The sequence below is a fragment of the Scylla paramamosain genome, chromosome 22 (assembly GCF_035594125.1).
Source record: "Scylla paramamosain isolate STU-SP2022 chromosome 22, ASM3559412v1, whole genome shotgun sequence".
NCBI lineage: Eukaryota > Metazoa > Arthropoda > Malacostraca > Decapoda > Portunidae > Scylla > Scylla paramamosain.
In genome coordinates, this window is record NC_087172.1 from 5,335,001 (window position 1) to 5,360,668 (window position 25,668).

General features: G+C 46.7%; 1 protein-coding gene across 1 annotated transcript in view; it reads left to right on the top strand.

Annotated features, from left to right (window-relative positions):
* The window catches only part of LOC135111472 (triple functional domain protein-like), a 105,375-nt gene that overhangs the window by 74,140 nt on the left and 5,567 nt on the right, over nucleotides 1-25,668 (top strand). The window contains exons 2-6 of the mRNA XM_064024788.1: nucleotides 14,184-14,363; nucleotides 22,104-22,307; nucleotides 22,426-23,000; nucleotides 24,255-24,404; nucleotides 24,907-24,982. Coding sequence (XP_063880858.1) covers nucleotides 14,184-14,363; nucleotides 22,104-22,307; nucleotides 22,426-23,000; nucleotides 24,255-24,404; nucleotides 24,907-24,982 — 1,185 coding nt within the window. The remainder of the gene's footprint in view (nucleotides 1-14,183; nucleotides 14,364-22,103; nucleotides 22,308-22,425; nucleotides 23,001-24,254; nucleotides 24,405-24,906; nucleotides 24,983-25,668) is intronic.

The following is a 25,668-nucleotide window of genomic DNA, read 5'->3' on the forward strand; positions in this document are numbered from 1 at the left end:
CACCGTGGGCGTCCCAGTTTCCAACAAGAACCCGGACTACTCGCCACTGCAAGCAATTCTGGAGCGACTGCAGACGTGGACAGAGGAGAGCAGGATGACCATCAACCACAGCAAAACTGTGGTGATGCATTTCTGTACCTCCTCTGTACCAGTGCCCCCTCCCCGGCTCACAGTGGGCCCTCACCCCCTCCAGGTGGTCCAATGTGCCAAGCTTCTCGGAGTCACGGTGGACGACCAGCTGACCTGGAAGCAGCATGTCGCCAGCACCGTGAGATCAGCTACCTACAGGCTGTACATGCTGCGCAGACTCAGGTCGCTGGGGACGCCGACAGATGAGTTAAGGGGGGTGTACCTCACCTTCATCCTCCCCAAACTCATGTACGCCCTCCCCAGCGTGGTCCTCCTCCCTCACACACACTCAACAGCTACAGCTAGAGAGTGTGCAGAAAAGGGCGTGCAGGGTCATCCTTGGCCCTGCATACACCACCTATGAAGAAGCCCTGACCACCCTGAGTCTGTCCAGAATATCCACCAGGCACCGAGAGGCTCTGGAGAAGTTTGGGAAGGGACTACTGCATCATCCGCGTCTCAGAGACATGCTGCCGCCCGACGCGCCTCGCCCTGTCCGTGCCACCAGACACCACAACAAAATAACGCCCCTGAAGGCGCCGCGCACGGACCGGTACAGACTCAGTGCGATTCCCACCATGGTGCGAGCCATCAATCGATAGTATTTCCCTCCTAGATTAGTCTTACCGTTAGGATTAATGTTAAGTTTTTCCCCATCCCCTATGTACATTTTCAGTTTGTCAACTGCCTAAATAATAAACCGTTTATTATTATTATTATTATTATTATTACACACACACACACACACACACACACACACATACACACACACACTACCAGGTCGTCTCGTTCTTCTGGATTTTCATGTCGTAAATTCCTTTTGGTTGGTGAGGACGACCTTAGGGAGGGTTGCAAGGCCGTTTGTGGGGGGAAGGGGTGGGGGGAAGGAGTTGGAAGCACGGGTAGGGGGCAGGACAGTGGGAAAGATGGAAGGGAGGGACTGGAAGGAAGGGGTTAGAGTATGCGAGGAAGGGGGAGGTTGGAGGAGGAGGAGGAGGAGGAGGAGGAGGAGGAGGAGGGCAGAGAAGGAGGAGGAGGAGGAGGAGGTGGAGGTGGTAGGGGTGGAGGGAGTAGCAGTCTTCCTAACCACAGTCATCCCAGTGTTTTTTGTGAGTGAAGTGTTTCCATTACGGCAGTCTGGCTTTACTGGTCCTGCTACTACTACTACTACTACTACTACTACTACCATCACCATCATCACCACTACTACCACCAATACCACTTTACTTTCAACTTCACCACTACCACCACCACTGCGATACATCCACCATAACCCTTACAACCACCACCACCACCACCACCAACACAAAACACTCCCAAGCCACCTCTGTAGTTACACAACATAACTACCACCACTGACAGTACCCTGGGGCCATGCTGTCCACACCTCCTCCTCCTCCTCCCCCTCCTCCCCCTCCTCCTCCTCCCCCTCCTCCTCCTCATCTTCCTCCTCCTTCTCCTCCTCTTCCTCCGTGCAACGTTCAGGAAGCGACGCGGCCACCTGCAGTTCCGCTGATGAGCTTATCCAGAAGTTTATCAAGGGAAAGACTCTCTCTCTCTCTCTCTCTCTCTCTCTCCTCTCTCTCTCCTCTCTCTCTCTCTCTCTCTCTCTCTCTCTTTCTCTTTCTCTCTTTCTCTCCTTTGTTCTTTTCCTTCACTCCTAAATAACTTGAACGATAATCGCCTGGTTTTTCCCTTCATTTTTTCGTCTCATTCTTATGTTTTCCCTCTTTTTCCTTTCTTCTTTTCACCTTGTGTTTCCTGTGTTTATTTTTTCTACTTTCCTTTCCTTATCTTCCATCTACCTCAGCTTTTTTCATCACTCATTTTTTTCTGTAATTTTTCCCATCTTACTTTTCCGGGTTTTTTTTTTTCTTTATTCCCTTCTGTTTCCACATGATTATTTTCTCTTCCCGTTCTTCTTTCACTCTCTTTCTCTTGTTTTTCCCTCCCGTTCCTCTCCCACTCTTTCTTTCCCTTGTTTTTATCTTTCCTTTTTTCCTCCCCTTATTCTGTTTCTTGTAGTTTGTTTTTCTTCTTCCAATACATCTCGTTTCCCTTCTTTTCCTTCCTTTGCTTTCCCCCGTTCCCTTCTCTTCCTGTTTCCCACTGTTTTGCCCCTTGTTTCCCTCTCACCTTTGCATTCCCACAGTTTTTTTTCATTTGCTTTCCTTCACTTTTCCTCCCTTTCCGTCCCGTTCTTTCTCTGTTTCTACCTCCCTTTTCCATTATCCAATATTTTCCATTCCCTTTCACCTTCCGTTAACCTTTTCCTCCTTCCCAACCTCCATTTCCCACTGTTTTTCCCTCTTCACCCTGCCAATGCTTTTAGGAGAGGGCATCAAGTCGGCTTTACTACAGCAGCGTAAACCTAAACCCACTTGTTTTTTTTTTGTTTTTTTTTATGGTCTTTGTTCTCATGTTCTCGTACCCCTTGTCTCCTCGCCCCTCGAGTTTTTGCCTCAATAAATGAAATAAACCTGAAATTCGGTATTGAAAGGAGATGTTCTGTAGATAGGAAGACTGATAGGCAGGTGAGGTAGATAGATAGTAGATAGGTAGGTAGGTAGAGAGAGAGGGACGGGTGAAAATGAAATTATTAATGAGTTGGCGAAAATAAAAAGCTCAGGAATGTCTAAAGAAGATTAAAATTTAGTCGAGGTAATCTCCTCTTAATTACCACTGACGATTTGACACGGAGAACTTAAGTAGGTGGAAAATGAAGAATTGGCTTAGACTAGAGAGAGAGAGAGAGAGAGAGAGAGAATACTGCAGGAAAACTTTAGCAGGACAAGTGAACATTGTTATTATTTTTCTCGCCTTTACCTGTCTTGTTTGGTTCCACGCGCCTTCCTTCACTTCCTCCCTCTCGCCTTCTTCCTTTCCTTCACGGCACCTTAACCGCAGCCAACCATACCGAGGAAGAGGAGGAGGAAGAGGAGGAGGAGGAGGAGGAAAGAAAGGGACAATGGACTGGCAGTTTCTCGTGTCACCCCCCCATGAGGAGAATAGTTTGGGAGTGCACCTGCTTTCCTCCTCCTCCTCCTCTTTTCCGTCAAACTGCCACCGACCATACCACGTTGAATGCACCACCGGTCGTCCGATCAGTGAAGTTAAGCAACGCTGGGTCTGATTAGCGTTTGGATGGGTGACCGTCTGAACACACCTGATCATGGTAGCATTCCCAGATTTGCAATTTTTTTTTTTTTTTTTTTTTTGTGCGTGTGTGTGTGTGTGTTCCTCGTCATCTTCGTCTATCTCCTCCTTAACTTTCTGATCCATAACCTGTCGTATATTCTAATTGGTAATCTTATATGGACGTACTCAGTTAGCCCTCCTCCTCCTCCTCCTCTTCCTCCTCCTCCTCCTCCTCCTCCTCCTCCTCCTCCTCCTCCTCCTGGACATCCACCCCATTTTCCCCGCCCATTAAGCCCTGACGGAGACAAAATGGACGCTATTATGTAAGCTGTCCGGCGGCGAGGCTCCGTCACCCGCGCCTTCCGAAAGACGATCTTAGGTTTCAGATACCTATCGTATGTCTGTGTGTGTGTGTGTGTGTGTGTGTGTATATACAGATCGAGCATTGATTATTTAGTTTATTCAGCTGTTTATCTACCTGCCTATCTATCTATTTAAGAGCACAGAAATATAAGGAGGCTGCAAAAGGCCGGTTGATCTACACAAGGCAGGTCTTATCTATTTATGAGTCAAGTCGAGCCTTCTTTCTCTCTTTAATCTTCTTAGGCAGCAGAAAACACAACACTAGTTTCCTTAAAGGTATCACATCCTGGAATGGCTGTTTGAAAGAAGGATGGAAGGATGGTTTGTCTTAAGTGCGTGTTCCCCCATCCACCCCCTTCTTTCTTTCTTTTTTTTTTCTTCCTTAGTCTCTTTTTGGCTCTTTATAATTCGACTATTTTTTTCTAGACTTCCCTTTTTTTTCTATCCCTTCCTTCCTTTACGTCTGGTCCTTTTGTATGGTTGGGTGGTTCATTTTAAGTTCCTGTCCTTTTTTTTTTTTTTTTACATATCTAACCCATCCTTGGTTTTACGATTGGTTTGCCTTAATTACGTCTTTTTCTTATCTTCTTTAATTTTTTCTCAGGTATGTCGTTTTATTTTCTTTTAATCCCTTTCTTTCTGGTATGGTAAGTAAGTATGTATGGTTAATTATGATGGCATGAATGGTAAAAAAAAAATATAGTTGAAAGATTTTGTATTGCAATTTTTTTTTATTTATTTTTTATTTATTATTATTTTTTTTTTTTTTAGATTATTTGGCTATATGGCTGATTACCTATGTGACAGAATGGTAGTGTGGTTAATTCATTTTATCTTTGCCCTTGAACTGTGGCGCGTGTGTGGTGTGTGGTTAGGACGGTCGATTCTGTGGGTGGTGCTGGTGTGTGGTGTGTGGTTGATTTAGGCGTATTGTTCGTGTGGTCAAACGGTCGTGTGGTTGAGCGGCGGTGTGGTCGTCGTGGTGTTGTCTGGGTCACCATCTTAGTTTCATTAGTTAGTGTCGAGTTGGTAGTGAGGACTGTGGGAAATGGGAGCCAGAAATAGTGGTGGTAGTTGTAGTAGTAGTAGTAGTAGTAGTAGTAGTAGTAGTAGTAGTAGTAGTCTTTGAAGATAAATCCTCCTCCTCCTCCTCCTCCTCCTCCTCCTCCTCCTCCTCCTCCTCCTCCTCCTCCTCCTCCTCCTCCGTATAAATCAACTTTGCCTCACTTTCATCATCATTCTCCTATTTCTCATTCTCTCTCTCTCTCTCTCTTCTTCTCCTCTTACCACTTTCATCTTTTTATTATCCCTCTTTCACCCTTTCTTGAACTTTCATATTTCCACATTTCTTTTTATTCTTTTTCCTCACATTTTTTCTCATCTTTTTTCCTGTTTTCCTTCTAGTTTCCATTTCTTTCATTCCTTTCCATTTCCTTTCCTCCCTCCGCCCCTTTCTTCCTTCCCTCCAGTCTTGTAAGTATGCATAAATCTCTCTCTCTCTCTCTCTCTCTCTCTCTCTCTCTCTCTCTCTCTCTCTCTCTCTCTCTCTCTCTCTCTCTCTCTCTCTCTCTCTCTCTCTCTCTCTCTCTCTCTCTCTCTCTCTCTCTCTCTCTCTCTCTCTCTCTCTCTCTCTCTCTCTCTCGTCAGCTGTTGTATGCTTCCAGTCATTAAGGTGACCACGTTGCTAACACTTTCTCTGCTAAACAACATTTTCTCAACCATTTTCTTCAAGTTAGTCAGTTTTTTTTACCACTTCCTAACACGACTGACGGACTTACTGACTGACTGGTTGACGAAGTGATTCATTAATTAATTGATTCACTGACTGACTGACTGACTAAATGAATAACTGGTTAACTGACTGAATGACTGACTAATTGACTACTTAACTGAATAATTATGTGGGTAACTGATTGACTAACTAACTAACTGACTGACTGACTGACTGACTGACTGACTGACTGACTGACTGGCTAACTGACTGACTGACTGACATACTTTTACCCCTTGAAAACACTTTTTTTTTTTTTTTTAGAATAGAATGTTTTCTTCATATAATTTACAAACTTTTGTGGAAACACCCTGTGATGGTATTTGATGTGTGTGTGTGTGTGTGTGTGTGTGTGTGTGTGTGTGTGTGTGTGTGTGTGTGTGTGTGTGTGTGCGCGCGCGTTGTATATTTATTTATTTTATTCATTTATTTATGTTTGCGTATATCTATGTTTATGTCACAGTCGATGAACACACACACACACACACACACACACACACACCCACACACACACACACACACACACACACACACACACACACACACACACTCACAGTTACAAAACACTTCCCTGCCCGCACCCCCCATAGTGCTTTTATGAGAGAGAGAGAGAGAGAGAGAGAGAGAGAGAGAGAGAGAGAGAGAGAGAGAGAGAGAGAGAGAGAGAGAGAGAGAGAGAAGGGAGATGGGAGATGGAAGGGAAGGGGGGTGAGGTAACAGGCAGTAAGGAAAAGTGAAGGAAGAGAGAGAGAGAGAGAGAGAGAGAGAGGAGAGAGAGAGAGAGAGAGAGAGAGAGAGAGAGAGAGAGAGAGAGTGTAGGCGGTATCTGCTTGGAGATCGTATCAGTGTGGGAGGGAAAGGAGGAGAGAGAGAGGCATAGACAGAGAGAGAGAGAGAGAGAGAGAGAGAGAGAGAGAGAGAGAGAGAGAGAGAGAGAGAGAGAGAGAGAGAGAGAGAGATTACCTGACGCCTTCACCTGGAAAAATAAATCTCCCCCCATAATGAGGCGCTGCAGGTCCCTCTTAAGGACCTCGCTGTAGTGACCTCTGACCCCGCGATGGGTGACGAGAGCGCTGCGTCAACACTTGGTCACGTGGAGGGCCCTGGTGGTGCTGGTAGTGGTGGTGGTGGCGGTGCGGGTGAGGTTTAGAACAAAGGGTGGAGAGACTAGGAGCAGTACAGTAGCAATGGTTGTGGTGTTGTGTTTGTGGTAGTAATTGTTGTTGTTGTTGTTGTAGAAAGGAGTAGGAGTAGTTGTTGCTGCTGTAATTACTGTATAGTAGTAGTAATAGTAGTAGTAGTGGTTCCCGTGTGTGTGTGTGTGTGTGTGTGTGTGTGTGTGTGTGTGTGTGTGTGTGTGTGTGTGTGTGTATCTGCATAGGACAAGCAAAAGAAGGACTAGAGAGAAGACATAACGCACCACCACCACCACCAAAACGCTCCGAGCCTCGCCACCCCCGCGGGGGGAGAAACTCGCTAAACACATTTGGGTGATACCATCGGCAGCGGGAAGTGACCGGGTGCCCCAACCTCCCAACCCCCTAGACGAGTTTCATCGCCTCCCCACCAGGCCGTCCCGCCCCGTGACTCATTGGCCCCGTGCCCTGCTTCGACACTCCCGCCCAAAAACTCATACCCTGTTACTTCTTTTCCACGTGCCTTTCATCTCTGCATATTTCTTCCCTGTAAAGCCACATCTCGTCGCGTCTCTCTCTCAATGGCTTCCTTGTCCTCGTCCCACTTCCATACATCGCCTCCCTTGCCCTCGTGTCGTGACTGCAATCACCTTATGTTTCTCCATCTCCTCACCCTGCCCCGTAAAAGCCTCGTTTTCTGTGCCCTGGCCCCCATTCAGAAATGCTTTTCTCTCTCACCATTATTTTTCAAAGACCACAAAAAATGTTAGCCGGGTTCTCGAGAGTGTTTCCCCTGCTGATAACGTAGAAATGTTGATCTGTCACTAAAAACATAAAAACATCTGTACAAACCCGCGTAACTTTAAACTACAGCCTTTTGAAAGCAGTGGAGATGTGACGCAGAAGTGTTTCAAAAAATGGTCCGCCGTTTTAGTGTCCAGGTCTAGCAGGTGTTTCCCCCCACGCCTCGCACCATCCCTTCACCTGTTTCTCTCAAACCAGTGTTCGTTTTCCTCACTCCCCGCTCTGCCCCGCCCTGACTTAATTACCACGAGTCAAGTGAAGGTTTGTTCCCGCCGACCAGCCCCAGTCGTCGTCCCAAGTCGTGTGAGTACCGTGACTGGCGGGGTCAGCGGCGACGACCCGGTCCCCTCCGCGACCCATTGTGCGCGGGGAGGGTCGTGCGCGAGTGGTTGGTGCCCCAGATGAAGGAAAACTGGGACAGGTGATAGAGGCTCGATGATATGGGGATAGTGAGGTGTTGAGAGGATGAGCGCTAGGATTACATAAGATAAGCAAACAGCAACTGATCATTAGGTCCCTTCCTTGGCTGTGAGATAGATAGTAATGGAGGTGATGAAGTGAGGATGATGGGTGGATATGAGGTGTTGAAGGAGGAGGGGTGATGGTGGTGACAGTGGTGGTGGTGATGGAGGTTATGGTGATGAGGTGATGAGAGTTATGTGTGACTGTGGTGACGCAACGCGAGGTCATGGCTACACACGTACACACTTTTGTTGACGTGGTGGGGAGCTGCCGTGAGTCACACACACACACACACACACACACACACACACACACACACACACACACACACACACACACACACACACACACACACACACACACACACACACACACACATGACACGACGCGAGTTCATGGACACACGCTTTTGTTTATTTACAAGTGCCATGAATCACTCTCTCTCTCTCTCTCTCTCTCTCTCTCTCTCTCTCTCTCTCTCTCTCTCTCTCTCTCTCTCTCTCTCTCTCTCTCTCTCTCACACACACACACAGTTTCCTTTAGCGAGTGTTATCCTTTCACTCAGTTACATAACGGGTCTCGGAGAGGTCAGTGGGGGAGGGGGTCATGGGAGGTCACAGGTCACGGAAGGGGGTGGCAGACTAGATCACGCCTCCCTGCCTCCCTTCACCCCTTCCATCCCTCGCCCATCCTCTTCCATCCGCTCTTCCCTTTCCCTTGCCCTTCCTGCTCCCCCTTCCGCTGTCTGGCGCCCCTTCACCTTGGCTTGGGTCATCTTGGGTCACTTCCCCCTTCACTCATTCAGTCATGGTAGTGATGGGAGTCGCCTTATGTGGTCCTTTCCTTGTGTGTGTGTGTGAGTGTGTATGTGTGTGAGTCACGGGTACAGCTGCGTGTAATCATGAGTTTAGACACTTGGGCGGGCGTGGGTTAAGCCTGGTTGCCTCGTTGCTGTCTTCACTCAGTCACTCACTCACTCACTCATTCCGATAACACCTATTTCTTCTTCCTTCTCATTCACTCCCTTAGTCATGCTTTTAATCTTTTTCTCTTCCTCCTTTCCCATCCTCATTTACTCCTCCTTCCTCATGTCTTCATTTCTTCTCGTTTAGTTTCATTCTTCCTCTCTCCCTTCTCCCTTATTCTCTCATCCCCCACTCACTCATTTAGTCATTCATGCCTTCATTTCCTGCCGTTTAAATCCCTATCATTTCCTCCTTCATTATCTCCCTCATTTCTTTTATCATGCCTCCGTCCTACATACTCCTTCACCCCTTGTTTTATCACACCTTCCTTTCGTCCTTTATTATTTCCCTTTCTCTCCCACCCCCAGTCCTTCTTCATTCCTTCTATCATTATTTTCCACCTCTCATGAACCACGTAGGAAACAGAAAGGAGGAAAAGGAAATAGAAATGTGGGAATCATAGACACAAGACAAAAGAGTGAGAGAATATACGAAAGAAGAAAATGGAAAGCATGACCGAATGAAAGATAGGAAACGAAACAAAGACAAAGAAGATAATAAGGAATAAGAAGCTGAAGACTAAATAGATAAGAGAAGCTAAGACAAGGCAAAGGTGAAGAAAGAAAATGGATATATGATCATTAAAACAGAGGGAAGAGAGAAAGAAGAAAAAGAGAAGCGAAGAAGAGGAGGAAACATACATGACTGATGGAGGAAGCACATCAAATAAATCAAAGGAAGAAGAAAAAAAAAAGAAAAGAAAGGTGAAAAGCATGGAATTATAAGTGGGTGAAAGAAAGAAGACAAACCATTTTCAGACAACAGGAAGAAAGGAAGAAAGGAGAGGAGAAAGGAAGATGGAGTGAAGGAGAGACAAGACATAAATAAAGAAGGCAGATAAGGTACGCATGCAATAAAGGAAAGGAGGGAAGGGTGAAGGAAGGGAAGGAAAGAGTGCAAGAGCGGAGGTAGGAAAGCGTGAAGGAAAGGCAGAAAGAAAGGGGTAAAGAAAAGAGTTGAAGGAAGGAGAGAAGGAATAGATAAAGGAGGGGATGAAGGAAGGAATGAAGGAAGAGAAGAAAGAAGAGAAGAAAGGGAATAAAATTGAAGGAAAGGAAGAAGGGAGGAGTCAAGGGAAAAAAAAAAGGTAAAGGAAGAGATGAAGGAAGGGGAAGAAGGAATAAGTGTAGGAAGGGAAGGAGATAAAAGGAAAAGGAAAGGAAAACATAAAGGACAAAGGAAGGGAAGGAAATAAGGAAATAAAAGAAGGAAAAAAGAGAAGAGAATGAAAGAAGAAAAAAGAAAAAAGGAAAAAAAAGTGAAGGAAGAGAAGAAGAAACACAAAGGAAGAACAAACACCAGCAGACCCTTTGGCCCTTACGAGACTTTATGTAGAGGCGAAGAAAGGAAAGGAAAGACCGAAGAAGACTTAAAAGGAAAAGCATGAAGGGAGGAAGGAAATGAAGGAAGGAAATACATGACCTAAGTGACGTATTCTTCCCGCCCACTCCCGCCCACCGCCCGCCCTTACACGTGACCCAGTGACGCCCCCGCCCCTCACCCCCTTCACCTCCTCCCCCTCACCCTCTCACTTAACTGTATACATGATTGCATTCTGTACTCGCTTAGTAATTGCTTGTAAGTTAACCACTCATACACACACACACACACACACACACACACACACACACACACACACACACACACACACACACACACACACACACACACACATATATTGCATGAACTTCCCTGTGTGTGTGTGTGTGTGTGTGTGTGTGTGTGTGTGTGTTTCCCAATAACTAGAACGGAAGGAGAATTTTCCCACCAACCTAGTCTCTATTACTGTGCATTTGTTGTGTGTGTTTTTTTTTTTTTTTCCTCTCGCTACGTGTTTTTTTTTTTCTTAGAGAGAGAGAGAGAGAGAGAGGAGTGAGAGAGAGAGAGAGAGAGAGAGAGAGAGAGAGAGAGAATTAAATTGACATGATTTCATTAGTGTTTTCCATCAAGCAAAACCACATGCTAATGAATAACTGATATACCGTTGTGCAATGTCCTCTCTCTCTCTCTCTCTCTCTCTCTCTCTCTCTCTCTCTCTCTCTCTCTCTCTTCTCTCTCTCTCTCTCTCTCTCTCTCTCTCTCTCTCTCTCTCTCTCTAATTACTTGCGCAATTTCAAAAGTAATTATTTAATTTGTATTGTCTACTCACCATCACCACCCACCACAACCACCACCACCACCACCTTATCGTTTGTTTACTGCCCTCAGATAAACAAAGGACATGCCATGCATCAAGATGAGTTGTTTGTGATCCTTCTCTTGCCACTCTGTCCTTCACCACACCATCACCACACTCCCTCCCTTCCCTTCCCCACTCTCCACATTCCCTCTTTCACCACACACCACACCACTTTCTTCCTCAGTAAACAACTTCTCCATCCTGTCTCCACCACACCAGTTACTCCCCACCACACCATCACCCTCCCCCACCACACCCCATCCATCCCCATCACCATTACTATTCTCCCACTATACCTCCTCTCTTCCCCATCACCACATCCCAACTCCTCCCATCAACCCCGTTCCCATCACTACCTCCACTGGCCTCTCCCATCTTCCCCAGCTTCCCCATCATTACAGTCCGCTTCCCCACTCTCACAATCGACTCCCAGTCCACGTTCCCCTCTTCATCTTCAAATTACTTCTACCTCCTACTCCACTTCTTTTCTCCACCTCTCATCTCAGCCATCCTTCCCTGTCACCCTCCTCCTCCTCCTCCTCCTCCTCCTCCTCCTCCTCCTCCTCCTCCTCCTCCTCCTCCTCCTCCTCCTACAGCATCGTCAGTTGTGTAGTACAAAGATAGGAGATGGTGACTCAAACCGCAGATCTCCTCCTCCTCCTCCTCCTCCTCCTCCTCCTCCTCCTCCTCCTCCTCCTTCTACTTCTTCTTCAACGCACTCATTCACTCACTCGCTGACCGGTCCTTACCTCCAACGGTCCCCATAAGAGCCGAGATACGAAGAACGGGAGGGTAATGGAGAGAGAGAGAGAGAGAGAGAGAGAGAGAGAGAGAGAGAGAGAGAGAGAGAGAGAGAGAGAGAGAGATGCTGGGACGGGTGGAGAGGAGGAGGAAGAGGGAGAGAAGTAGACAGAAATGGAGAAAGGAGTGGCTGGGAAAGAGGAGGGAGTGGTTGAGAGTACAGGTGTGGGGGGTGGGGGGTGGAGATGGTGAGGGGGCGACAACTCTTGACTGTGAGTGTGTGAGGCAGCCTTGTCCCCGATACTGTGGTGGGGGTGAGGGTGGGGTGTCATGGGGGCGTGGGGTGAGGGATGCAGGCTGGAGAGGAGGTGAGGCGAACAAGGGAAGATTTATTTGTCTCCCCTCTCTTTACCTTTTCCTCCTCCTCCTCCTCCTCCTCCTCCTCCTCCTCCTCCTCCTTCTAAACCACGGCCTTACCAAGCACACCTCCCATTTCCATATCATTTTGAGTCCCACCTTCCTTTACCATCTCCCTTCTTTCATCTCTTATCCCCTCACCACCACCATCACCACTCCCTTCCCTTCCCTTCCTCTTCTTTCCCTTCATTTTCCTTGTCTTTCCTTTCCCCCTTTCCTTATATTCCTTTCCCTTCCTTTTCTTCCCTTTCTTTTCCCTCTCTTCCCTTCCCATAGTCACAACACATCACCCCATCAGTGTTGCTGGCGTCACTAAGCAACAATAAGTGGTGCTACGTAGTGTGTTGGTGTTGTGTAGGCGCTTAATTCAGACTATAATAAGTGTCCTTCATCTCCCAACCCGCCACAGCCGCCTCCACGCCCTCGCCCACCCGTGCCTTGGGCGAGGGTGGAGGGGGAGGAAGGGTGGAAGGGACGGACGGGTGGTGGCTACTCGTGGGCAGTTTGAGTGGGATGAAGGAGGCAGTGAAGGAAGGGAAGGAAGGAAGGAGGGAGGGAGAGAGGTGTAACAGGACTTGATTATACCTCATACCGTACCAGAGAGGGAGGGAGGGAGGGAGGTTTAGTGGAGACAGGCCGCTTGGTGTGTAGCGAGGCGGCGCGGTGGTGATGCCAAAAAATATTCGTACCTTCCCTCGTAGATGCACAACGTCCTCCGAGGCGCCACCACTGTCTGTGTGCTAATGTCCCGCCAGCCTCGATTTATATTCCCAAGGTTCGCGTTAGTGGCAGTTCACAGGCAGGGGAGGCGTGTTGGGGATGCTGGCTGTATGCTTTCTGCGGCTTCTGAATTGTTGCTGCTGCCACCGCCACCACTGCTGCTGCTACTGGTGTTGTTAGTGCTGCTGTTTGATGTAAGAGGGGCAATGGCCAAGGGCAACAAAATGGAAGAAGAAAAATAATAGTCTCACTAAGATGTCTGTCGATAAAGAGTCGGGGTTTTTGTTGCGTTTACTGTTACTGCTGCACTATTAATGCTACCATGGATTGGGATGATAGATTAGATAAGGCAGGCGTGTTTTTATACAGGAACTGCCACATGTATGCTTGATGGCTACTTGCAGCTTCCCTTGTTTTCTTAGGCTTTTACGTCCCTTACTGACACTGCTGTTGATGATGCTGCGTCACTACTACTAATACTAATACGACTACTACTATTCCTGCTGTTAATATCTCTGCCTTCATAATTCTACTATTAATATTACTAACACTCGCGATGCTGTTGATATTGTTAGGTTACTCCTTTCCTGCGTCCCTTCTACACTACAGCTTTCCCTTCTACACTACAGCTTTGATATTATCTTCCTCCCTATTATCGATTCCACGTTGAGTGCAGTGTTATTGATCCCACTCAACCTTTTGATTCTGATTCCCTTCTTGGTGTGCAGTGCTATCGACCCCCTCCCTGCCTGGCCACTCAGGAGCGCCTCTCACTGCTGCCGCCCCTCGACGCTCTATTCACGGTGGCATTTGCAGCGCGCAGAGTTAGGCAGATGGTAGCAGCGTTAGGACTGTAAAGAAAACCAGTGTCGTGGAAAAGATAATTATAAGATTTATCGATTGTTATTGTGTTATGTGTAGGCTGAGGTTTTTTTTTTTTTTGCCTTGTATTCCTTTTTATTATTATTATTATTATTATTATTATTATTATTATTATTATTATTTTTATTATTATTATTATTATTCTGTAGGGGCAAAGCAAACAGCGACATGCCACTTCTGGAGGAGGTGAAAAACATCATGAAAATGTTAACTAAACTTTACTAATACAGTTTTTATTTGTATTCTTCGTATTTTTTTTTTTTTTTTTTTTTTTTACATTCCCTCAAGAAGACAAAGACCAAGGAGGAAATATACTCTGAAAAAACATCATACACATAATTGATAACCCAGTTTTACAGGATGAATTACCAGGATGTTACATTACAACTCTAACCTTCCTTTTCTCTCCCCCATAGCGGCACCTGGAGAAGGGCGGCTCGCTGCTGCAGGAGGCGTCATCGGCGGCAGACACGGAGGCCAGCGTGAGGGAGTTGGCCGCGGCGCTCCACCTCCACCTGACGCAGTTCACGGAGCGCCTCCACCACACTCGTGACCGCCTGGAGGACACCGCAAGATGCTACCACCTGCTGGACAAGGTAAGGCACCATGCTCCTGCCGCGCCCTCCTCCTCCTCCTCCTCCTCCTCCTCCTCCTCCTCCTCCTCCTCCTCTGTATGCTTAGAAAATTATCATCTAAGAATCAAAAATGTTCTTTTTTTCTGTCTTTCTTCCTCTGTTGTTGTCGTTGTTGTTGTTTTTATCTTCGTATTATTAATTTGCTTTTCCCCTTAGTTTTCGAAAGAGAGAGAGAGAGAGAGAGAGAGAGAGAGAGAGAGAGAGAGAGAGAGAGAGAGAGAGAGAGAGAGAGAGAGAATAGAAGAAACCTGAGAAAGAAAGACATCAACGGAGACGGAGAGGAAATGAAAGCAAATGAGACGAGAAGAAGGAAGAGAGAAGATGCGGGAGAAAGGAAGGAAAGAAGAGACGAGATTAATGAGAGAGAGAGAGAGAGAGAGAGAGAGAGAGAGAGAGAGAGAGAGAGAGAGAAGGGGGCGGATACAAGTGCCCGCATCCGAGGTCTTTGTCTCCCATCATAGGCAACATGACACCCTTGTCTTGTATGTGATGCTAAATACTACTCCCCCTTACATATGGAGGAGGAGAAGGAGGAGAAGAAGAAGAAGAAGAAGAAGAAGAGGGAAGAGGAGGAGGTAGCGAGGATAGAGAATGACAACAACGTGGGTAAGGAAGATAAGATGAAAAAATTGAATGAAAGAAGGAATGAATGGAAGGAAAGAAGAGGAGAAATAATAGAGATAGAACGGCAACAATAACAACAACAAGGAAGGAGAGGATAAAGAGATTTAAAAGGAAATAAGTGAGAGAGAAGGAAGACGAAGAGGAATTAGAAAAAAGAGAGCAATAACGATGACGATAAGAAGGTAGGATAGGAGGGGAACGTGGAACAGATGGAAGAAAGGAAGAGGTGGAAGAAAACGATAGAGATAGAGAAAGGACAAAGCAACAACAGCAACAACATGGAGAAGGAGGAAGAAGGGAACAGAGAAAACTGAGAGAAAGAAATAGCAAATGAAGGAACGATAAAATGGAAATATGAGGAGGGAAAAGGAGGAAGAAGAAGAATAAAACGACGATTACAACGAATACAAGGAGAAGGAGAAAGAGGAGAACAAGATGGGAGTTGGAAAAGGACGATGAAGTTGGCAATTTTGGAGAAGAGGAGGAGAAAGAAGAACAAGAGAACAACGAAAACAACCACGAGGAGAAGGAAGAGGTCGAAGCAGGTGAATGAGAAAGACTATGAAGATAGGAATTATGGAGGAGGAGGAGGAGGAGGAGGAAGAGGAGAAGTGAGAGAAGGGACACAGACCACACAGCACACATCCCACCCCCCCCACCGCCAAAAACACCAACACGGACTCCAGCCTCACTTGGGGTAAGGGCGTGATAGCCAAATACAGGGTGAGGGAGTGTGACGAGGCGGCGGTGGGACGTGTGACGAGAGAGAGAGAGAGAGAGAGAGAGAGAGAGAGAGAGAGAGAGAGAGAGAGAGAGAGAGAGAGAGAGAGAGAGAGAGAAAAGGGGGATGTAGGGGTAGGGGGGTAGCAAAACTAGACGCAAGAATGTCCTTAAAAGTAGTATGTGGTTAATCTGAAGTAAAATGACAGAGTTGGATAGAAAGATGGACTCAGGTACTTAAATCATCTTACACCTGACTAACAGAAAGATAGGCACAGAAACAGACGGAGGAGAAACAACACCGCCTTGGACTGGACAAAGAAACAGACCAACAGACAGACAGATAAACAAATATACGGATAGACAGACAAACAGAGACGTACCTAGACCCACCTTAGACAGACACACACATAAACCAACCAACCAACAAACAAAGAGAAAAAAAAATACTTGAAACCAAAGACAGACAGAAAAAACAAACAGACAGACAGACAGGGACAGAACATCACCTAAACCACCCAAGACAGTAAAATAGGACAGAGACAGCGTGCAGACAATCTAAAACCAAACAGTCAGGCGGATGAGCAGACCATACAGAGTCCTTCCACCGTCACTGATCCTCCTTCCTTCCCAAAAGCTGACAACCTAAGACCAGACAGACAGACAGACAGACAGACAGACAGACATCAGCCACTTTCACTGTCACTGTCCCTTCATCCATCCCTCCCGAAAGTCCACCAGTAACTGCACAACATGAGACAGTAAAACAGGACAGATAGGCAGACAAAAGTAAAGACAATACCAGACAGACAGCCAGACAGACCACCTCCCAGTCCTCCTTACCGTCTCTCTCTCTCTCTCTCTCTCTCTCTCTCTCTCTCTCTCTCTCTCTCTCTCTCTCTCTCTCTCTCTCTCTCTCTCTCTCTCTCTCTCTCTCTCTCTCTCAAAAGTCCACCATAAGCCCCTCGTACTTTCTCCCTGGCATTATTACCCGTACTGGCTCATCGGCGTAACTCACACAGGACGCGGCGCCGCCCACACCACAATGCCCAGCCCGCCCGCGCCCCCGCACACCACCCAACACCCCTCATCACAGTCTCTCTCTCTCTCTCTCTCTCTCTCTCTCTCTCTCTCTCTCTCTCTCTCTCTCTCTCTCTCTCTCTCTCTCTCTGAGTAGTTATTGTTTTCTATTGCTTTCTTTGACTAACAACCATATCTTCTTTATTTCATTCTTTCCTTCTTTCTTTCTTTCCTTCTTTTTTTTTCTTTTCTTTCTTTCCTTCTTCTTCTTCTTCTTCTTCTTCTTCTTCTTCTTCTTCTTCTTCTTCTTCTTCTTCTTCTTCTTCTTCCCCTGAGGTGAAACGATTCATTGACCATTGCTTCCGCTTCTTATTCTCTTTTCTTTACGTGCTTGTGGTTACTTGCTTTCTCTCTCTCTCTCTCTCTCTCTCTCTCTCTCTCTCTCTCTCTCTCTCTCTCTCTCTCTCTCTCTCTCTCTCTCTCTCTCTCTCTCTCTCTCTCTCATACACTTATGGAGAGAGAGAGAGAGAAAGAGAGTATGCATTGTATAATAGAGAAAGTTAATTAAAACACAGATTGCATCGTGGAATTGTGGACGTGTGACTGAGATCCTGTTTTGTGCCGATAAAAAGAGGGAAATGTGTTTGTTGTTATCGGGGGAAGGAGTTCGTGTGTGGAGGGAGGCAGGGAGGGGTTGGGGAGGATGGTAAGGGGATGTTTGAGGAATGGGTGCGTGGGGAGGGGGTCAGTAATGTTGTGGTCGCAGGTAGTAGTTGTAGAAGTGTGTCACGATCACCACTACATACACACCCCCACCACACCTGTCTCCCCCACCACATCATTTTCCTCCTCCTCCTCCTCCTCCTTCTCCTCCTGCTCCTCCTCCAGAACACATGTTTCAGTACCTGTGGAAACTTAAACACGCAAACTCCGTAAAGATTATGGTTTCACTTCACAACTTGCTACACTATTGGATGGTAAAAACGTGCACTTTCCTCCCACTTTACCTCCTTTGCTTCTACTCTGGATCTCTCCTCCTCAAGACGGTACTCTACTTCTCTCCTCCTCCACACTGTACTGTACCACTTTTCTCGCCCTTCACTGTACTCAGCAACCTCTGACTGCCCCTCTCTTCTTCCCTGCATTAAGACAGAGCCTCTCTGCTAACCTGAAATAATTCCGCCCACACCTCCACTACTTTCAGTAGCTTCTAGCTGAAGTGACACGAGTTTTTAACACAGTTTTAACGCTTCTAATGACTGATTAACAAGATTTCTATATTGTTAATAGGAGAAACCCTTTAGAGAACCATAATTTCTGTGGCCTTCGAAAATAGTCGTGATGAGAGAGCAAAGCATTTCTGAATACTGGCCTTAGTCCGATATCCCTCCAGCCCTCCTCCTCCTTCGTTCCTCTCCCCTCTTCATTCCTGCTTTCCCCTCCCCCCTCCCTCCAGTACCAGGTGTCACTGCTATGGTGTGGCCGCCGATGGCCGCGTCGACCTCGTCCCTCCTTCCCTCCCGATTATGGCCCCGACCCACTTCCTCCCTCCCTCTTCACCCTCAGGACCCCGACAGCCCCTCCCGCTCCCAGTCACCGTCACCGCCGCGTCACTTCCTCCCCACCCTCGGTCACACTCCACTTGTCTCCCCACGAGGGGGAGAAAACACCGGGGGTTTTCTAGAGGGCGAGTTGGCCGCTGGCCGCCCTTTATTCAGGGGTGGTAGGCGCCGCCAGGACGCCTCATGCCAGCGCCCCACTGAGCCTTTCATGAGGTCGTGCACTCGGCGGCGCCCAACACGCCTCCCATTGCTGGTTTAGTCACCCTGAAAACATTTATTCCTGTTAATTTTCGACCTTTTTATAGAAAGAGACAGCTTTGCGCAGCTTTTTTCTGGTCATTCGCATAAAAACAGCATCATAAAAACCAGTCTTGCTTCCCGCCTGACGCGAGGGCCACGCCGCCGCCGCTTAGGCTGCGGTGGCGGTGGTCTGCAGGGTGAGCAGCTGCGCCTCCTGCAGACCCGCCTGCCCCTCACACGCACCGCAATTACTATATTTAGTCTACTTACTGACGTGGCCAGACCTCAGTGCTCCTCTCCCACGCCGCCCTTTCTGGACGGCTCTCCACTTTATGTTGCCTCTCCATCATCCTCTCTACTCGTCCCTTTCATTCCTCTCGTCCTCATATCCCACCTCGCTCTCATTTACATCTGTCCAACACTCCACGTTCCGGGGAACATCCGTGGTATCCTTTTTAATCTTCCTCCTCCTGGTGAATGGCCGGCACTTGGGAACGCCATGGATGGGCAAGAGGCGCCCGAAAGTAATGCAAATTAATACCAAACACGCGATGCCGCTGGTGAATACGCGAATATGAGCATGGTAGTGGCAAGCCCACCATGTAGAACTGAAGACGAGGCGAGGGTGTTGTCTAAGTATATTTACAGTTCAGTCTGATGTGGCTGTAGCGGTGCGCACTGCTCACCGGGCTGGCTGCAGGCTGATGCTGGTGCAGGCGCGGCGCGTGGGCTGGATAGAGAGTAACAGGACTGACGTGTATGGCGCGAAAGGTGCGCCTGGAGGGCCTACAGAACCAGCGTGAGGATGCTTGTGGATGGGGCTGATGACCTGGACGTGCGCGCGTGACGAGGAAGAGGAAGATGAGAAGGAGGAGGAGGAAGAGGAGGAGGAGGAGGAACACTGAGTTTGAATGGGATAAGAGGTAGTGAGCCGCAATGAGAATCCGGTTATAACACTACAATCACCGCCGCTGCCACAGCCTGACACGCGCGTTGAGTACCAAGGGAGAGAAAGACTGCTTGACTCAGTCCTCCGTGCCTCCCTCAACACTACTTCCTCGACTCATTCCCGTGCCTGAGTATCATCGACCATTTAACGCATCAAGGGCACTTCTTTTAACTTCCCTTAATATCATAACTACCGTCTTTTTGGGGATCACGTAAGTGGGGTGGCCTGGAATAGACTGGCAGCTGACAGAGATAAGTGGAGAGGGTTGAAGAGGCTAATGATGATGATGATTAAGCACTCTTGTGACGAAATTACATATACTTGTCTACTTGAGCTGTCCCGAGGATACACTGAACAGCAGCACACAAACATTATCAACACTAGGGAAGGAAAAAGAAGTCCATATAAAGTAAAAGTAAGAAGAAAATTACGTGTATGGTAGTACTTGTCTAATTGAAGAGTGTCTGATGATGCATTAACTTTGAGAGAGAGAGAGAGAGAGAGAGAGAGAGAGAGAGAGAGAGAGAGAGAGAGAGAGAGAGAGAGAGAGAGAGAGAGAGAGACTTCCGAAACTAAATTAGCCAATCCTTTTTTAGAACCCTTTTCTATTCAGCTTCTTTAGAAACGGCAACTTTAAACTGACCTTTTCTCTTTCCTTTTCTTTTAATTTGTTGTCGCTTTTAACCACTTTCCCTGGACACGTATAAAAAAATAAATAAATAAAAAATAAAAGACATTTGCAATTTATCACTCCACTCCGCGCCACCATCGAGGCTGCAAGTATGATAACAGTAACTCCCACCGTTGGCAGGCCTCGAGGCAGCACCGCCGCGCACTGAGCATGACGGGTTACTTCTGATATACGGAAGCCGGGTCTCAAATGGCGGATCCTCACTGAGCTTGGATCTTGTGGTGCGAGGATGGGAATAGATGAGGTGGGGAGGAGGGAATCAGTGGGGGAAGGGAAGGGAGAGGGAATAGGACACGGTGGCCGCCCGCTGGATGACCGTCTATTGTCCCTCCTTCATCTATACAATATCGTGATTTACTGCAGCGGCGGCGACTAGAGTGTGTATTTCCTGGGCGTGTCTCCCTTACATGATGACCGCACTGCCTCCACCCTCCTTGCCTGCCTCTTGCTCCTTCTCCTTATTCTTGTCTCACTGCAGAACTACGGTGATGATGGTGATGCAGATAATGATAGTGATAGTAACGACAGCAACTACTACTTCTAGATTAATAGTCGTTGTTGTATTTGGAAAGTTGTCTTACTTACAAAAGATCTGAAAATTTGCCTGCATTTAGGTCAAACTAATCTTATCCAAGTACAACAATGACGAGGGACAACAAGAACAACAACAAATACCGATGCAAAACAAGCTACGATATATATCTACATTCAAACTCAAAAAAGCATCATGAAACCACACACACACACACACACACACACACACACACACACACACACACACACACACAGTACTTAAATGTAAATAATTAACGCTTCATTTGCTTCAATACCCAACCCAGTAGTCCTCCTAAAGCTGTGTACGACATCGGTGAATTATGTAACAGGGAGGCGTGCTAGGGTTTACTTTGAAGGAGGGGCAGGGTGGGGAGGGAGGGCGTTACACTGATGAACAAGATACACGCCCTCAAGCCTGCTGCTGTTGGTGGTGTGATGGTGGAGTGAATACGTAATGCCTCTCCTAAATCTATATAATTATACCTATTTTCCGAGATAGTCTGGAGAGGAAGGCAGTTTAGTGGCCTGTGGGGAGGGGGAAGGAAGTTGTATGTACTCAGTAACTCCTTTAAGCAGCTACGATTTGTGGACCAGTGTGGAGGGTCGGGGTGCGGGGGTTGAAATTACGTATAGGGTTATGCATAGGATTTGTTATTTTCCGGCTGCTGGCCAGAGGGTCGCGTTACAGGCCTTATTATGGGGTGGGGCTGTAAGGAAGGGATGGGTGGGGAGGGCGGCGGCGTGGGGCCCATCTGGGAACACTCCTGTTGGGGTGGAGAGCTACTGGTGAATGGTAGCGCGGCGCGGCGACAGCTGGGCGGCGATGGTCCCCTCGCACGCCGATCGGACGGCAAACAAGTAGCGATCCTTCTCCCAGACGCTCTTTTGTCTCCAGAGGGCTGTGCACGCGCCCCTCACTATCCATTAGACCCGCGACCTTTGTGGCCGATTGTTGAACGCCACGAGATTATCTGAAATTACTAATCATTAAAGCAAATACTGACATAAGCTGAGTGTTTATTTGTGCAGTACGTCTTCCCACCAGCCGTCTCGTCACCCCATGCTGCCAAGGGTTTCCAGGCAGTGCGCTGGTAATATCATGCTTCATGAACGTGTCTGATGATGATATATTTTTATATTTATGAGACTTGACAGTACTTCCTTCACGAGCTGTCAGAAACATCAGGGTGGTTGTTTTCACAGAAATGTGTGAGTAAATATTTAGACACCTTGAGCCGCACGGTCATGGCGGCTCCTTCCTCTTAATACTTCCTCCGCCCTCACCTCCTGAACCTCACTGTTGTTACAAAGACTAAGTTAGGGGTATTGTTTTCTTGCAGGCGTACGAGTGGGCCCTAGCAGCCATGAAGGTGGTGGGCCGCGTGAAGGGCGAGGGATTGGCATCACCCGAACAGGTGGGCGCTGCCGCCCGCGCCCTTACCGCCCACCTTGAGGAGCACCCACCCATCCCCGAGGACACCTTCACCACCATGACCACCCTGGCCTCCAGACTCAACAACCATACGCTGCTGCAGCAATGCAAGGTCAGCCTTCCCTCACACATACGGAAGTTAGGGACCAGTCAGTAACCACCATTACCTCCTGCCATATCAATAACCATCCCAGCTCCTAATGATTATCTTAATTTACTGTTGTTTACAGATGGCCCAAATACGATGTCAGGAGACCTGTGACCTTCTGCGCAGACGTCAGGCGGCACTCCAGAAAGCAAAGCGGCAAATGGAGTTTGACTGTCAGAGTTTCGTGGATCTAGGAGAGGTGTTCGGCGGGGGCGAGGACGTGTCCCCGCTGGCTTGGCTCCCCTGCTCCCAGCTGAATTCGTCAGGACGGCGGAGGTCTGTGTCCTCAATAGGATCACGGACACGAGAGCCGCTGTCCCGCTGCCCTTCAGTTGATACCGATGATGATTCAGTATTTCTGGACCCCCCACCGTCTTCCACACCATCCAAGGCACCTCTGGAACCACGCACCAGTCTGGGCGACATCAAGGAGGTGCGAGAGAGTGCCGAGGATCTCCAACAGTCCTCAGCTCCCCCCAGACAACTGAGCTGCCCTGCGCCCTCCACTTCCCTGTCAGGGTCGAGCGGCACCAGCGGCAGCAGTTCATGTTCGTCCAGCGACAGCTCGGGCCCCGTCACCACCACTACTAAGTTCATGAAGCGAGCCAACACATGGCAGTACGGCCTCATGTCCAAAACAACCCAGGAGAATAATGGGTAAGCGTCTCCGCCATACGCAACTTTTTTCGACGTTGTTACAGTTCTACGAAGTCTTTTGTTTGTTAATAGTGATATATATTTTTTTTTTCGGAAATGGTTCTCTACCTTTTTATTTTCAAAATTTAAAGCAAACTATTGAGTCTGTTGTAAGCCCTGAGGCGAAGGGCATCGTGGCAGGGGCAAGGCACAGCACCCTGAACTCTGCCCCGCCACCGCCCATTGTGCCTGTCAGCGAAGGAGAAATCCGGCGAGGAAATACACAAAAGGATTCAATAACAAAGCAATAATGGGAAGATAGGCGGGAGCAATTCATAAGACGAAATAGCGATAGAAATATAGGTCATACATTTCAGACAATGTAACAGATACAATGAAGTACAGGCTTGACCCAGAAAAAAAAAAGTAATAGTAGGAGAGAATGAGCAAGTAACAAATTATATGAATGGTAAAACTGAAAAGAGTTACTCAAATATGCAAGATGCACAAAGGAAAATTAACTAGGTACTGAATTCAAAACAAATCACATTAATTGATGATTGCAAGAGTAAACAGGGAAAGCTAGAAAATTAAATACTAAAGAGGATTCTTAGGAAAAAGTAAGATAATTGTAAGGAAGGAAAATAAGTTGGAAAGTCTGTAGTCAATACATAGAAAATAAAGTATTGGGAAGAGTATGATGAAAGAATATAGATGAAAGAAGAGTAAAGTAAACCAGTAAATCACAACACAAATAAAAAGGGAATTGTTAAAAGCAAAGTCAGTAGATGACAAAGAAAAATAATAAAATCATTACAGGTTAAGAGATAGTCAATTTTGACATTAATGAGAGAGAGAGAGAGAGAGAGAGAGAGAGAGAGAGAGAGAGAGAGAGAGAGAGAGAGAGAGAGAGAGAGAGAGAGAGAGAGAGAGATTTCTTCCAGTCAGTTTGTAGCCAAAATGTAGGCAAATGTATTAACTAGAGAGAGAGAGAGAGAGAGACAGAGATTAATTTATTGATTCAGTCAGTACACAAAATACAAGCAAATTTTATTACCTATAAAGAGAAAGGAGTTAATTTATGCATCCAGTTAGTATACACAAAATATAATCAAAATTCATGAATTAGAGAGAGGGAGGGAGATCAACTTATTCATCCAGTCAGTTAGTACACAAAATAATAGCAAAATGAAGCAGAGAGAGAGAGAGAGAGAGAGAGAGAGAGAGAGAGAGAGAGAGAGAGAGAGAGAATTACCATAACTCCTCATGTTCCAGGCTGGAGGAAGGAGGTGTGCCCTTGTCTCCGGTCAACGGCAAAAACTTCCCACCATCAGCTGTCAACTCACACCTACTGATTCGTGGGTCCCAACTCAACCTGTCCATCAACACTGATGACCTTTCACAGGAGGAGGTCAAGAAGAGCAAGTAAGTCTCCCTCAAACACTGTAGTTATCCCTTGTTCACTCTCCATGTATTACCCTGCATATGATAATCTCTTCTGGCAAATAGGTCTTGCTGATTGTACTTAATTCAGGTTGATTTCCATTCTTTACCCATGAAAATCACCTCTGTTAGCAAGTAGTAGTTATTCCTAGAACATTATCATTATTCCTTATTGACTCCCTTTGTGTTCTTAATAGATAAATTGCCTTTTTCAGTTTATTGTGTGTGTTGATTTGAAGGAAGTTGAATTAAGTTCTTATCTGCATGTTCTTTTCTATTTTTTATTCTATTTGGTTTTGTGTGCATGTTTGTAAAGGAATTTTCTTTGTCATTTTATTGTGTTGCAGGGTCGATTGATTTGATTTAAGGCACAACAGTAAGATCTTGTAGCAGTTTTTGTTGCATGAGCATATGCTGTTTTGTTGTGGTTTTACTGTAGAGAGAGAGAGAGAAAACAGCACTAATGCCTTAATTATGCTTTCAGGACGTTGTTGCTTATCATGCGTGAGCTCATCCAGACTGAGCGAGATTACGTCAATTCCCTTGAGTACATCATTGAGGTGAGCATGCCTGTGGTGGCTCAGATCTTGTGCCACACACATTGATTGCTTCTGCTTCACAGACCATGACACTATTCAGGAAGGAAGAGAGACCAGTGACTGCTAATGAGAGTATGATGTTTTGCATTTAACTTAATTAATATCAGATGATTTTAATCAGCAAAAATAAAATGAGAAGCAGTAAAATCTTTCAGAAGCTTACCTATATTCTTTTCACAGTCAGGGATGTCTTCCAAAGTACATTTAAGTAGAAGCCATAAGAGCCAAACAGTAAAGCCGTTTAGGATATGCAGACATGTAACATGTATCTATACTAGTGATGTGATCATGTGTAAAACAAACTGCCAGTGTGAAGAAAATGTTTGATAAATCTCCATGAGTCTTTTTCTTATTAGTGTGTGTGTGTGTGTGTGTAAGGGCACAGCTACATTTGCTTGATAAAAGTGGCCAACACACAGAAAATGGAACAACATGCTATCTTCATCCATCCTTCACATTACATCACAAGGAAGAAAGCTGGAGAGTTTTATTTGAAACTGATCAGATGACTCTGTAAAGTTATTTTTCATATCATGTGCACAGCTGAGGAACCAAACTTACAAACTGAGAATTGTAACATGCAATACTTGCTTGGTTAAAGGTGACAATTTTTTTTAGCACCTAGTAGGATGGCCAGATGATCAAAT